This window comes from Hylobates moloch, unplaced genomic scaffold, assembly GCF_009828535.3.
Source record: "Hylobates moloch isolate HMO894 unplaced genomic scaffold, HMol_V3 SCAFFOLD_14, whole genome shotgun sequence".
Lineage (NCBI taxonomy): Eukaryota > Metazoa > Chordata > Mammalia > Primates > Hylobatidae > Hylobates > Hylobates moloch.
Window position 1 is genome coordinate 89,067,632 of NW_026652289.1, and position 16,256 is coordinate 89,083,887.

The 16,256-nt window shown below is 41.0% G+C and overlaps 1 protein-coding gene across 1 annotated transcript in view; it reads right to left on the reverse strand.

The window, feature by feature from the left end:
- The window catches only part of HERC2 (HECT and RLD domain containing E3 ubiquitin protein ligase 2), a 162,790-nt gene that overhangs the window by 121,454 nt on the left and 25,080 nt on the right, over positions 1–16,256 (reverse strand). The window contains exons 14-22 of the mRNA XM_058427697.1: positions 15,540–15,695; positions 14,636–14,821; positions 7,358–7,528; positions 6,869–6,972; positions 5,718–5,868; positions 2,804–3,018; positions 2,398–2,530; positions 2,163–2,290; positions 1,875–2,070 (exon numbers count right to left, since the gene is read on the reverse strand). Of these exons, the coding sequence (XP_058283680.1) occupies positions 1,875–2,070; positions 2,163–2,290; positions 2,398–2,530; positions 2,804–3,018; positions 5,718–5,868; positions 6,869–6,972; positions 7,358–7,528; positions 14,636–14,821; positions 15,540–15,695 (1,440 nt within the window). The remainder of the gene's footprint in view (positions 1–1,874; positions 2,071–2,162; positions 2,291–2,397; positions 2,531–2,803; positions 3,019–5,717; positions 5,869–6,868; positions 6,973–7,357; positions 7,529–14,635; positions 14,822–15,539; positions 15,696–16,256) is intronic.

A 16,256-nucleotide genomic window follows, 5' to 3' on the forward strand; every position in this document is an offset into this window, starting at 1 on the left:
TAGGAGCTGAGCTCTGAGCCCTTGGAACATCCTGCCTGATAAGTTTTTTGGTATACCTGACACCCAGGACCTTGTGGCAGTGGTCTGGCCAGGTAGTTTATGCTAATCATGTGACCTGCGAGGGACCACTTGTTTTTGCACTGGGGCACTGGAGTCTCAGTAATTGAGGTCAGTCACACGGGCACTGCCTGCGTATGTGACTGGCCCCCAACAAAATCTCTAGACTCGAGGCTCAGGTGTGCTGGCCTGGTTAACAATTCTTCACACATGATGTGACCCACTATTGCTGGGAGAGCTAAGCACATCCACGTGACGCCACTGGGGAGAGACACCAAAGCTTGTGCCTAGTTTCCTCTGGAATTCCCTCCATGCACCCTTCCCCTTTGCTAATTTTAACCTGTATCCTTTTTGCGGTAAAAAAAAAAAAAAAAAAAAAAACACACAGCTGTGAGTATAACAGCTCTTCTGAGTCCTTTTAGTGAATCATCAAGCCTGAGAGAAGGCTCGGGGATCCCTGACACAGCAACAAGAATATTAATCACTTAATCTTTTCAAGTTACTTAATTTCCAAGAAAAAAAAGAAAACCAGCTTGAAACAACACACAACAAATCTATAAACCCACAAGAAACTCTAAAAGTGACAGCGCGGGCTCAGAACCCACAGATATGAGATAGCAAATGGTGGAGTCTCTCTCCCTCATGCTGAGGCAGGCCTGTCTCCTGGGCCTGGGCTGAGTTCCTGCGTGCCTGGGTTAAAGGAATTGCAGCAGTGTGACTGCTGTGACTTCCTGATCCAGAGCACCCATCGGATTCAGACAGGCTGTTATGGTGTAGGGTTTGTTCAGGAACAATCAAATTAGGATGGCTTCAAAAAAACACTTTCGTCTTTCATAAGCTTATTGTTCAAAATGCCCATCAGAAACTCAGTAATTAATACAGTTCAATAAGCAGGTTTGTGAGTAAATCAGTATAAGTCATAAGAATATGATCAGAGGCCAGGAGCGGTGGCTCACGCCTGTAATCCCAGTACTTTGGGAGGCCGAGGCAGGCAGATCACGAGGTCAGGAGATCAAGACCATCTTGGCCAACATGGTGAAACCCTGTCTCTACTAAAATACAAAAATCAGCCAGGCGTGGTGGCGCATGCCTGTAATCCCAGCTACTTGGAAGGCTGACAGAGGGGAATCATTTGAACCTGGGAGGCGGAGGTTTCAGTGAGCTGAGATTGTACCACTGCACTCCAGCCTGGCGACAGAGCAAGACTCTGTCTCAAAGAAAAAAAAAAAAAAAAGAATATAATCAGAAATTTCTGTAGTTTATTTATAATCACAAGTGACTAAATTCTAAACTATTTTATAATTTCTAAGCATTTTTATTCCAATTTGGATTTAACGCAAAAAGACTTTTCTGTACCCTTACACAGCTACTTCCAGGAAAATGTCAGTAACTCTTAGCTTCCCTTTATAATTCTCCATGTATCAGAATACTCAATATTTCCAAACAAAAAACATTTCTTTAGAAGAATGGCAATAAGTTTAAATGTTCCCATTATATCTCATTACCAGGATAACTGATAAAATAAAAATACTTCCTTGTTCCCATCAATTTAGTAAAGATTATTTATGTTTTCAACATCAATTTACTAGTAATCAAATCATACCATGCTCAATTCCTAAACTGCCTCATTGTCTGATTGCTTGGAAAAATAAGCGAGATTTCTGTATTTAATCATAACTATACATAAAAATGATGGCAGCAGGTAGAAATGTCACAGGGAATCAACAGTAGAGAAACTTCACTCTGAAATCACAGATCCAGCGTGGCAGGGTGAAGCACATGCTTTAATAGTATCTTCTGTCCCTTTACATTCTTACCTCTCTTTTTCCTTCGTTCTCGAATTATCTTCTGAGCGATCCTCCTCCAACGGGGCAAAGAACTTAGCAATTTAAACTTAGACATTATAGAAAGGTCATTACAAACAGCAGGTCTCAATTCATTAAAGAGGAATCTCAAACGTTCGATGACAGGAGCGCAGACCTCCTTGTAAGAACGGCCCTGTTCTTGATGAGTCTGCAAAGTTAACCAAGAAAAGACAACTTTAACAACAAATATTTCAGCAACTGTCTGCAAAGCACAGAATAAAAAGAATTAAAATCTATCACCTTAATGAGCGAACATTTTGCTTGGTAGACAACTCTACAAACATCCACCACTGACTTAGGCAACGTTCTGTGCTTTACTTGCTCAATACCAAGTGCACCTGCATGAACTAAAGATAATGCCACATGACCTGCAAAAAGACATTTAAAAGAAGGGCAGGGAAGGAATGAATATGTACCACAGGTTAGTCGAGGAATCTGCAGTGTAGCTAAAATACACAGATATTGAGCTCCTTACCTAAATCTTCATGTTTTAAGAGGCAACATAACAGCAAGCGACCGACCTCTTCCACGGGATGCTCGGGGGGAAACATGATCGGTGTGGTCAAATGGCACTGCCTACAGTACCTTTCTATTTGACACAAAAAGTCCTGCAACAGAAACAGCTGGAGGTAACTTCAGGGCCGCCCAGTGAGTCTTCACAAATCTGAAACATGCCACAGCTTCTGATGCACTTGCAATCAGTAATGCTTCTGAAGCCTCGCTAGCATGTTAACACAATCAGGTTCTCACCTCAAAACTCTCCAAATAATATATGAAACAAAGTCTGTGCTATGTTAACCAAAGAGCACATAAGTACTCCTATGTCAAAGTCCTCAGATAAACAGAGCACTGAGGTGGCAGTGGGGGCAGGCCTAGCTCACCTTCACGTTGTGATCCTGAATGTTATTGTCTGCAATGGCTTGCAGAAATGCCTGAGCATGGTCCCCCAGGGCCCGTCTGTGGGAGCAGAGTCGAGATTTGCTGGCAGGTGTGCCCCCTGGGGAGCTGCAGTGGTCCTCGTCTTTCTCCTCGTTGTAGCTGTAGTGGATCTGGCTGGTCTGCAGGCCTCCAGAGAAGATGGATGACTGAAGCCATTCTAGAAAATGCACATGCAAACATGAAAGAGAAACTCAAGTGCACAATTCAAAATAAATACTAAAAAAAAAAAAAAAGATGCTCAACTGAACACTCAATTTAGAAGGTGAAATTCAGCATCATTCATATAAAAGAGAGCCACCTAACATGTTTACACAGGTTGACTTATGATTCCTCTGTCTACGTGAACACACTTTCTGGTGATTTCACACGCCTCAGGCATGGCATCAGAACTCAGGATCGTAGTTCCAGTCCAACATTCACTGGATACCTGTGCTCTGCCTGCGGCTGCCTGGTTCCACAGATACCGTGTGAAGACTGAGTTGCACATTCTAACAGGGAGGGCAGCAAAGGGCACCGCTGACACAACTAATCACAGGATTTCAAGTCTGAAACTATGTGCAACGGATGACTATGGGGGTACCAGGGAGACTGGAAGACAGATCACCGCTATTCTGAGGGTCAGTAAGGGACTTGTGGAAGCAACAACTGAGCTAAGATGAGGAATAAGACCCAGACGCTGAGTATCCAGGCAGGGAACAGCACATCTGAAGGGTTTCTACAAAGAATTACATCCTCAGGGTAGGCTACGTATTCCTGGAGCACTTATAAAGGAATGAAAAGGAGAAAATAACAAACACACAATCTTTAATGAAGGATAGATCCTTGGAGATGGGAGGGCCGATGGACTGGAAAGGAGACCTGTGCATGGTGCAAGGCATGGGATCGGCCAGTGTGAATGTTAATTACAACTGCTTATGGTCACTCGAGGGAGTGGCATATACACACAAGATTAGTATGTGCACCACTACAGATCTCTATTAACGATGTGTGTTATCAAATACTGCTCCAAATCCAAGCAATCAAAGCGGGGATGCACTTAGTGTTCTTTTACTGGACATTTAGATTTTAGAGCACTCAGGAGCATTCCCTCACCCACCACATTCGTTCTTCTGAAACACTAATCCAATGCCAACTCTCTCTGGCTCCCTCTCTTTAAGCACAGGACAGCCCCTCCTTACTGCTCCAAGATAAGCCTCTGATCCTCCTGTAGATCGGACTCACCTGCCAGGGCCCATGGCACCCTCTGCCCTGGAGCTCGCCAGCCCTGCCCTCCTTGCCAATTTAAACAAAGCCCGTCTTCTGGCAAGCAATGAGCCTTGAGGAGGAGGGAGGGAAGCAGGCACCTCAGAGGGCACCACAGGCAGCCCAGCACTGCACAAAGGTCCACCCAACGGGGGGCTGTGTGGACACCAAGATCCTCCTTCCCTGCAAGCCTCTGCCACACCCACTCTCGCAAGCAGCAGGAAAGCCCTACTCCTCTCAGCAGTGCCCTTGACACTCCTGCATTTTCTGCCCAGAATGCTCCCTCACGCAATTTCAGGACTGCTGCCAATGTGAAGCCTTTCTTCTCCCAGAACCACATATGAACGTCTCCATTTCACCATTCACCACCTTGCAACGTGACCTGCTTAGAATGCTGGCTCATCAACAAGCAGCAGCTGAAAGCACAGGCGTGTCCTATCCGTCACTGCATCCTGAACACCTTGCATGGTAACTGCACCAGGCAACTGCTTAACAGAAGCTGCTCAGACAGACAGACAGATGGGAAATGCACAACTACATGAAGGAAAATGTCAACCCATCTAGGAGACAGGAAGAAACTTATTATTTTAGGTGGTTACAAAGGCTGCCATCCTGAAATATAACTGACTTGAGCCTGGTCTGGTAAAAACGCAGTCCTCAAATAGAATGCTGTTCCCTGAGAGGACAGCTGATCCACATTCTGTGCAATTTCTGGGCATGCAGGGAGACAAAAGCCATGCTGGGCCCATCAGGCAGAGGCTGCAATACGTGAGATCACCACAGGGTAGATGGGTAGACATTCCTGCACACTTTTTAGCTTCCTCTGCAGCAACAGACCATGAGGGCAAATGACAGCTGTTTCTACCTGATTGAGTCTCACTATCCTTATTTTTTTTATCATCATCAACTGTGTTGAATCCTCCTCTCCCACTTTTTTCTGTTTTTCTTTTTTTTTTGAGACGGGGTCTCACTCTTCTCACCCAGGCTGGAGTGCAGTGGTGCGATCTCAGCTCACTGCAACCTCCGTCTCCTGGGTTCAAGCAATTCTCCTACCTCAGCCTCCCGAGTAACTGGGACTACAGGCACCCGTCACCCCACCCAGCTAATTTTTGCATTTTTAGTAGACATGGGGTTTCACTACCTTGGCCAGGCTGGTCCTGAATTCCTGACCTCAGGTGATCCACCCACCTCAGCCTCCAAAGGACTGGGATTACAGGCATCAGCTACCACCTTGGCCATCTCCTACTTTTTTAAAGACAGTCTTGGCTCTGTCACTCAGGCTGGAGTGCAGTGGTATGATCATGACTCACTGCAGCCTCAACCTCCCAGGCTCAAGTGATCCTCCTACCTCAGCCTCCTGAGTATCTGGGACTACAAGTACATGCCACCATGCCTGGCTAATTTTTGTATTTTTTGTAGAGATGGGGTTTGAGACCAGCCTCTTGCCCAGGCTGGTCTCAAACTCTTGACCTCAAGCAATGCACGTGTCACAACCTCCCAAAGTGCCGGGATTACAGGCATGAACCACTGTGCCTGGCCCTCTCCCACTCTTAATGGCACTTACAGTTCAAAAAAAATAATCTGCTAATCAGCAAAAAGCAAAGATTTTCTTACTGGCACATTCAATCTCGACAGGAGACAGCGGTGTGCTCATTGCTAAATAGGAAGCGTGTAATCCGAGAAGCAGGCCCAGATTCCTCTCTGTGTCTATCAGAGGTGAAGAGAGACTTCCCAGATCTGGTATGGTGACAACTTCTTGGTCAGGCTGGAAAAATAAATTTCATCATCAATCTGAGGAAACAGAATTAATTAAAAACATAAAACCAAAGGACAGCTCTGTCCTGCAGCTGTACCGCATGTGCGCCCAGGGGTGCTCTGGGCGTTCTGCCCCTCCATCCTGTAATGAGTTGATGCTGCTGTGCCTAAGTAACAGCAGATACCACATAAACCCACATGCCCTATAAGGCAGGCAGCAACTGCACAGCCCTACTGTAGAAAGACTAAAGTACAGATACATGATTTGGCTAGAATATTCCTTAGGAATCAGTTTCCAAAATGACTGTACACCATGCTTCAGAAAGTATAATGAATTGTTACACGCATAAAGAACCCACTGGGCAACAAAATTATGACAAGTATTCGATGACAAGTATTAGTGGACTGTGACCACAAATATAGAGGAAATGAAATTTATTCTAACAAAAACCAAACTCTGAAAAAAGCAAGAGTTCAACTTTTCCAGTCACAGAAGATACTTACAGCAAAATTAATTCTCCCCTTCATAAAATGCTTTAAGCCCTGCCCTAATGGCATTTAATACATTTTATTACTTGTGGATACCTGGAAAGCTAATCCCAATATATAAATTCTATGCGTTCATGAATACATAGGAAGGATATATTTCTATTGTAAAGAATTACACTTCTACATAGTTCTTCCCAAAAAATACATACCTCAAGATAATAAGCCATTCCAAATTTCTACATAAGACCAAAGTTTAACCTCTTTTCTTGTAGAACACTGTCTATATTTCTCACAAATTGATCATTTAAAAAACAATCTTTCAAGACCAGTACATCACAGATCTTAACATGAATAAATGTAAATTCGTTTATGACAAAACTTCTAAAGGATCTTTATATTTATCCCTAATGCCCCCTAAAAGACCCAGATTATCAGTACTTCTAGATCCAAATACTCCTATCACAAACACACAGAGGGTATCCTCTGCCATCCTCTGCATCACTCAAGCCATACAGCCTCACCTCCAAATATTGGCCAACACAAAATGCGTGCATGGATTCCCGGGTGTCTTCAAACTGCAAAGCAGCTTCCAAAGCTACCACTGGGTCTTCCCCTGCAAACTGAGCTGAAACAAAAAAGGAAAAAGCAACGTGAGTTCAATTCAGCTTGCCTGAAGAGCTATAGGAGAAACAGTGAGTAGGAAATAAGTTAGGCGTTTAACTCAAAAGTGAGGGTTACCAGAGTATAATGACCTCCCACTGTCTCCCAGCGTTGCCTGGGCCAACTCAGAACTTGAAATGAGTTTCAAGTATTAAAACAAAAAATGCATAATGAAATGAAATTCTTCAAATGTGCTGAATTTGTTGATAAGACAGACACCAAAGCCACAGATACATTAAAATATGTGGGGGGCTGGCACAAAACTAAAGAAATCATTTATAAGCCAAATACTCTGCTTAAAACGATACAGGCTGTAACTTTTAATCAGGAAGTAAGAAGTGTAATCTTACCAAGAATACTATTTCCTGTTAACGACTGTGTCTGGAAGTCCTTTATATCATATACTTTCCCATCAATCACAGTCCAGAAGCCCCCATCTTTATTATGGTTCTCCAAATCAGCTTTGCGTATAAGTGTCACTTCCTCATTATTTCTACAGTTCTGACCTGTAAAAAATGACTCTGTACATACAGAAACCAGAATCAGTCCATCGATCAATCAACAGGTAAAATGAAAAGAACAAACTGTGTGAAAGAACCACAAGCAGAAATAAACAAATCCACAATCACAATGGGAGAAATACACACCTAGCTCTGAAACTAATACCACACATACAAATTCTATTAAATATAGAATGCTTTAAAAAAAATCTAGGCAGCATGAATATCAAATCGGGCCATGCCAGGCCATAGAGCAAATCTTAACAGATTTCAAAGAAATAAAGTTACAGAGCATGTGTGCTGACTACAATGCAGTTAAATTAGAAATAGGTTTTCAAAAGTTCATTCAAAATAAAAAATTCATCCACATATTTGAAAATTATAAAATACACTTATAAGTAACCCAAAATTCTAAGAAAAAAAAGACTATGAAAATTAGAAAATGTGTTCAATTAATAATAAAAATACTGCAGATCAAAATTGGTGTCATACAACTAAGTGCATGCTTGAGGGCATTTATGCCTTTAAATGTGTACATTGGGGGAAAAAGCTAAAAAAGAAAAGAAACACCGAATCAATAAAGTCTATTAGCTCATAAAAATACTCAAGAAAACCTGAGTGGTGGTCACCTATGCAAGTGCTAGGATACCAACTCAATATTATGAAAAATAGTTAAAGGGAGGTGGCAGTTCAAGAAGCCGAGCTTAGACTATGTCCTTCCTGTACAAATTGTACCTCCTGCTAACCAGACAGCAGAGGGCAAGGTTGGTAGGGGATTTTATAGAGGATATGCAACACATGAATTCCCTGGTCTAGCTTCACAGAACTAAAGCAGGGAGCCACCGAGCATTACAAGCCTCCTGAGCCAACAGAAAGCATGCAGCAGGACTCCAGACATAACACCACCCCAACGAGACTGAATTCAAATCCAACCAACCCTCTAGATCTAACCAGCAGATTAATGTAACTAACAGAAGAACATGTTGGTCTAGAATAAGAGAATGCAATCAACCAAGTTCAGAAAATGTGAAGTTTTCCAAAATAACCAACCTGCTTCTTTGAAAAAGAAAACGGTATGATCAGAGACAGGGAGAGGAGGGCCTGGAGCCACGTTGTTGGGGGAAAGAGACTAGAAGCATATGTCAACCAATGCCAATACGCAGAACATGCTCAGGTCTTAATTTAAAATTACGACCTAAAAAAGGCATTTTTGAGATAGTCCAGGAACATGTAACATGGATTGCATGTTAGATTAAGGAATGACTGTTAATCTTACAAACAGGATAATGATATTGTAGAGTTTTTTTAAATCCTTATCATTAAGAGGTAAAATGCCTTAAAATGTTTTAAAGACAGAGTTATGCTTTAAAATAATCCAATCGGCTGGGCGCGGTGGCTCACGCCTGTAATCTCAGCACTTTGGGAGGCCAAGGTGGGCAGATCACGAGGTCAGGAGATCGACACCATCCTGGCTAACACGGTGAAACCCCATCTCTACTAAAAATACAAAAAATTAGCCAGGCGTGGTGGCGGGTGCCTGTAGTCCCAGCTACTCAGGAGGCTGAGGCAGGAGAATGGCATGAACCCGGGAGGCAGAGCTTGCAGTGAGCCGAGATCGCACCACTGCACTCCCACCTGGGCAAAAGAGTGAGACTCCGTCTAAAAAAATAAAATAAAAAAAAAATAAAATAAAAATAATCCAATCAATCAACAATACAGAGAAGTGTGAGAGGGGAACGTATTCACCTGTTAAAGCCAGATTCATTTTACTATTTTTCTACTTTTATCTATGTTAGAAAATTTTCATGATAAACAGATTACAAAAACATCACTTTGCTAATAAGTATTCATTTCTCGAAAAGCAAGAAAAATAGCAGATTAAGCCCTAAGAAAGAAGAAAGCAATAATACAGAAGAGTATGGCACTGGACAGACAAACATATAGAAAAATGGAATAAAATGGAGACCCCAAAAACAATCCCTCACGTATTTGGTCATATGATTTTTGACATGGGAGCCAAGACCACTCAATGGGGAAAGAAGAGCCTTTTCAATGCATGGTACTGGGAAATCCAGACATGCACATGTAAAGAATGGAGGTAGACCCTTACCTTATGCCACACACAAAAACTAACTCAAAATGGATCAGAGACCTAAAAATAAGTGCTAAAACTATAAAATTCTTAGAAGAAAACACTGCAGAAAAACTTCATGACACTGAATTTGGTGACATATCTTGAATAGGACACCAAAAGCAACACAGGCAACAAAAGGAAAAAATAGGTAAGTTGGACTTGATCAAAATCGAATACTTCTGTGCATCAAAGGAGGCTATCAAGAGTGAAACAGCAACCGAAAGAATGCAAAACAGATTGCAAATCATATCTATGCAGAATATATAATTAACTCCTAAAACCCAACACGACAAAAAACCCAATTAAAACACAGGCAGAAGAGTTGAATAGGCATTTCTCCAAACAAAAGTATGCAAATGGTCAGTAAGCACATGAAAAGATGCTTGACATCACTAATCATTAGGGACATACAAATCAAAACCACAATGAGATACCACTTCACACCCATCGATGGCTACTATCAAAAAAAAAAAGTGTTGGTGAGGATGTGGAGAAACTGGAACTCCTGCACACTACTGACGGGAACATAAAATGGTGCAGCCACTCCAAAAAACGCTATGGCAGCTCCTCAAAAAAATTAAATATAAAATTACCATATAATCTACCAATTCTACCTCTGGCTATATACCCAAAAGAAGTAAAAGCAGGCTGGGCGCAGTGGCTCACTCCCGAATCCCAACACTTTGGGAGGCCAAGGTGGGCAGATCACAAGGTAAGGAGATCAAGACCATCCTGGCCAACATGGTGAAACTCCATCTCTACTAAAATACAAAAAATAAGCTGGGCATGGTGGCGCACACCTGTAATCCCAGCTACTCAGGAGGCTGAGGCAGGGGAATTGCTTGAACTTGGGAGACGGAGGTTGCAGTGAGCCGAGATCGCACCACTGCACTCCTGCCTGGGTGACAGAGCAAGGCTCTTGTCTCAAAAAAAATAAACAAATAAAAATAAAAAAAAAAAAGGTACGCAAATGCATATACACACCCACATTCATAGCAGCATTATTCACAATAGCCAAAAGATGGAAACAACCCAAGTGTCATCAACTGATGGATGGACAGCAAAATGTGATATATTCATATAACAGAATATGATTTCACCTTAAAATGTAAGGACATTCAGACACTTTCCACAACACGGATGAACCTTGAAGACATGCTAAGTGAAATAAGCCAATCCCAAAAGGATAAATGCTGTATGGTTCCATGTATATGAAGTAGCTGGAGTAGTCAAATTCAGAGACAGAAAGTAGAATGGTAGTTGCCAGGTGCTGGGGAAAATTGGTGTTTAATAGATGCATAGTTTCAGTTGAGAAAAATGAAAAGCTCTAGAGATGAGTGGTGGTGATGGCTTTAAAACAATGTGAATGTACTTAATGCCACTAAATGGTACACTTAAACGGCAAATTTTACCAATCTTATATACATCCTTCCAAGAAAAGAATAGGCAGGAACATTCTCCTACTCACTCTACAAGATTAGCACAACCTGGGTTACCAAAACCTGAATGTCTATTATGTTTTCCTACTATCTTATCCATCAGCCAGTGTTTCCCTCGACAAGCTAACGTTCTCTGGTGGATAGATGGAAACTAACGGGTTGCATGGGACCTATCTTCTTCCTGAATTATAGCCTCTTTGTTAGTAAAGGGGTGGTGGTTATCAATAACAATAACAGTAAGCTGCAGGGCATTACAAGAAAATAAAATTACAGGTCACTGAAAAAATTACAAGGAAAATGACATGCAAAATCCAGAAAAATTACAAATACAGATGCAAAATTGTCTTTAAAAAATAGCAAACCAAGACCAGAAATATCTATCCATATGACCAATATTAGGAGCAAAGTAGTTTTATTCCAGAAATGGAAGGTTGAGTCAACATTTGAAAAGTCAGTAATTCACACATTAATAGAAAAAAATAAAAATTATATGATCAAGTAATGCAGGAAAAGCATGTGACGAAACTTAACACCCAATCATAGTTAAAACTGCATCACAAAGCAGCAACAGAAGAAAACATCCTGAAGATTCAAAAGTACTTACAAACAGACTCCTAAAACAATCATCATACTTTGTGTGTGAAATCTGGAAAGCTTTTTCTCTGCTACTAAGAAAAAGGCAAGAAGGTACACTGTCACCATTTCTACTCCACAATGCACTACAGGTCCTAGCAAGTGCAATAAGTCACTAGGGGAAAAGCTGCAAGATCAGACCAGACACAACTATAGACAGTCACTTGGTTCAGACAAAGGTGGCACCCCAGAAGAGTGACCAAGGACAGTCTTTTCACCCAAAGGTGCTGGCACAAAGATGCTATGGACAAAATGCCTGTGGGAAAAAAAGTGACATGTGACCCCTATCTCATAACATGCATGAAAATCAAGTCCAAGTGCACTGTAGCTCTAAACATGAAAGTTAAGGCAATATAACTTTTAAGGTGTAAAAGAAAATCTGGGTAAGAAAAAGATTTCTTAAGGCACAAAATGAACAACCATTAAAATAGAAACAAACTGGATTTCACTAATATTACTTCTGTTCATCAGAAAACACTTTTAAGTGACCACACAGGCCTGACTGAGAGAAAACGCTCCATCAGAAATAGAGACAAAAGTTCACATCCCAAATATACAATAACACTCACATAAATGACTAAAAAGAAAAAAAGACAATCAGATAGAAAAATGGGCAAAAAACTTGAACTGGCACTTCACAAAAGAGAATTTCCAACTGATTAATGCACATATGAAAAGGTATCAAACCTCACTAATAATCTAGAAAATGCTAATTGAAACCACAATGAGATACCAGTGTACACCCACCAGAATGGCTCAAACAGGGAGTGCTAGCAATGCTAGGTCTTGGCACAGAAGTGAAACACTGAGAATTCTCACTTTGCAGTGAAGATGAGTAGCAGCATCATCACCGTGGAAAACTGGCATTCTGTATTAAAGGCATCCTCTACAAACCAAGAGTCCCACCAAGAAACAGACTGAAAGAATGATTAAAGAAACAGATGTAAGAATGTTAACGTATTGGCAGGAGTGCTGGCTCATGCCTCTTATGTCAGCACTGTGGGAGGATCACTTGAGCCTAGGAGTTTGAGACCAGCCTGGGCAAGAGAGGGAGACCGTGTCTCTATAAAAAATTTAAAAATTAGCCAGACATGGTGGCGCATGCTTGTAGTCCCACCTAGGTGGAAGGATCTGCTTGAGCCTGGGAGGTCAAGGCTACAGTGAGCCATGATTGCACCATTGCACTCCAGCCTGGATGACACAGCAAGACCCCTGCCTCAAAAAAAGGTAACATATTTACTTTAACCTAAACCTGCAAACAACTTACATTTCCATCAACAAGTAGAATGAATATGTTGTTGTATATTCAAACAAAAGTATACCACATATGGCAATAAAAATGAAAGAACTCAATAACGGGGTGAAGCTCAGAAACCAAAAGGTACATACTGTCTAGTTCCACTTATATGAAGTCTGAGAACAGACAGAATTAAAATGATGTTGGGTAGGGACAAGAACTTAGTATAAGATGATCAGAAGTAAGGTGGCGATGACCACACAGCCTGGGGAAGGGCACTTTTCAGAGAGATGAGTCAGAGTTTGGGAGGGTCCTGCCACCATCCAGGCTAAGGCTTGAATGGCTGTGATACAATTCTCTCTATGATCAATTACAGGTATCTACTGGGTACTTTTGTGTATGTGTTACTTATCACAATTTCAAGAGGCTTTACAGTGAATAAGCTGCTGATCTGATCAAATGAATGCCCCTCAACCGTGTGATAGTAGAGGTTGAGTAGATACTAAATAACACAGGACTATGTAAGCTCACTCCCTAACAAAAGGGGAAGAATGGTGCTGAAAGTACTGACTGTTTTAAAAATAAAAAACCATGTTCAATGTCCTGGGGCTGTTTTCCTCAAGACAACTGCTATCTCGTTTTAAGCTCCCATGTTAGGGGGATGATGGTCTAAAACACGAGAAGAAAAAAAGCCCACTCAGCTTGAGATTTCATATAAATCAAAGTTTAAACATGATTTTGATTGATTCTGAGTCTGGGAAGCTAAAACCATAGAAAGCATGGTGACTTAGATTCAAAAACCCAAAGCTCAAAACATTGAGAAAATAAGTCTCATTCCAGTTTGGGATGCACTACAGGCAATGCCTGTAAGGAAGTGCTCAGGTGACTCTAGGAATTCTGCATCTCACTAACATCAAACAACCAGAGGACTCTGGAGAGTCTTCCCATATCAATCTCTGCCTCCTGAGCTGGACCACAGATAACCACCCCAACAGCACCTTCTGGAGGCACCAGGACTTTGTAAAATTTCATTTCAGTACTTAACAAGGATTACTAATGGAAAAATCTTCCTTAAATATAACCCAAATATAGCCGGGCACAGTGGCTCATTCCTGTAATCCCAGCACTTTGGGAGGCAGAGGCGGGTGGATCACTTGAGGTCAGGAGTTCAAGACCATCCTGGACAACATGGTGAAACTCCGTCTCTACTAAAAATACAAAAGTAAGCTGGGCATGGTGGTGTGCACCTGTGGTCCCAGCTACTCAGGAAGCTGAGGCAAGAGAATCACTTGAGCCCAGGAGGCGGAGGTTGCAGTGAGCTGAGATCATGACACTGCACTCCAGCCTGGGCAACAGAGCAAGACGTAGTGTCAAAAAATATATATATATACACACACACACACACATATATACTCATATATATATATACACACACACACATATATACTCATATATATATATACACACACACACATAAACACACATATATTTGGGTCATATATATATATATATGACCCAAATTTCTTCTGATTTGGATTATCTTCATTTTTCACTTATACTACCATCAGTAGAAATGGCAAATAATTGGTCTTCCTTTGTAAAGTATTCTTTCAAATTGAAAGGCAAGAATAGGTTAGACAAGGACAATAAACCTTTCTCAGTAAAAGTCCTTTAAGACACCGTACCCATTATGCCAGGCCAGGCTAACTCTTCATGATCATCCCGTTCCTTTCCTGGTGCCAGGTGGTTGAACCGATCCAGATGTTCCAACAGGCCACCCAGCAGAGGTACAGCTCCAGCCTCTTGCATGAGACCAGCATTTTTACTGAGCAGAAGCACTATGGAAACTACTAGTTCTGGAAGGAGAACACCTACATTTAAGAAATAATAAGATTTAAGTAAGTATTTATCCTATAAAAGCTATTTGTAAACTTGTTCTGTGTTTAAATTCGGCTAAGTCACAAAATAAGAAATGTTTGTCCTTTAGCGTATTTCTACAGGATTATCTTATATTTTATATTGAGACAGGTATAGCCATTAAATACAACCCTTTAAATTACAAAAATATTTTCCAAAACACTGTATTTCCAAACACTGTATTTGGAAAAATATTTTCCAAAACACTGTATTTCAATCACAGAACTATGAACTAACGAGTCTTCTATTCAGAAAATTAAATGTCTATTGATACGTTTATCATCAGGGAAAAAACACTAAAAAATAATGCTCTAACCTCAGAAAGTTAAAACATACCAGGTAATATCAGAATTTTTAAGATCCTTAAATAGGTACCTAATTTTTATTATGCTGTCAAAATAAAATTAGATAATTACTTTTGACCTCATTATTGAAATGTCAATAATGGAAGTATAAATCTAAATTACCAATTACATTTAAAGTGATATGAGTCCCATACCAGCTGGCTTAACAACAGAACTGTCAGTAACTAAAAAAAAAACACAGGTGAAAGGGCAGGAGGCCCAGAAAATTTAGAGAGTAAATGCAGACAGGCTGATCAGCAAAGACGACACTTTAGCTTTCATCTATCTCCTAAAATAAACATGTACACAAGCAGGAAACAAAAGGTACCAGTAAAGTCCCCTTCCACAATGCAAGCCACCTCTGCGAAGTGCCGCCAGCTGGTAGAAGCAACGCTGGCGGCCACAGGCAGTATATCTCCAATGTGCGTGCACAGGAGGGCTGTGTACTTCTTCAGCAAGGAACCAACACCCATTAGCTCTGGACCTTGAAGAAGGATTGAAAAATTTTCATTTTCACTACTAAAATTTTTCTCTGTAAACAAACTAACTGCTCCATGATGCTACTCTCATCTACACATCTTTTACCTATAATAATTTTCTCAAACAGAAGCCTGTTAACCCTTAGTCCTTGCGCTCTTTCTGTATCATGTAACTGGAGGGACAGTGTTTTTATGTCAAGTTTTATACCCTGCAGTACAGAGTACCTAGAAATTTTGAGTGTATAAACACTAAAGTCATAATTTAATTTAAAGTTGTTTTTTTTTTTTTTAACAGACGGGGTCTCACTATGTTGCCCAGATGGGACTCAAACTCCTGGGCTCAAGTGATCCTCCTGCCTCAGCCTCCTGAGTAGTTAGAACTACAGGCATGCACTACCACACCCAGCTCTAAATTTTTAAAATTTTATATCCAGTACACAAATGTTTCCTAAAAGCTTATAAAATCATTCCCAAAAAACAAAGGCACTTTTCTGCTACACAAAATCTTCAGTTTTTCTGTCTACATGGTTTTTTTTTTGTTTTTTTTTTTCTTTTGAGACGGAGTT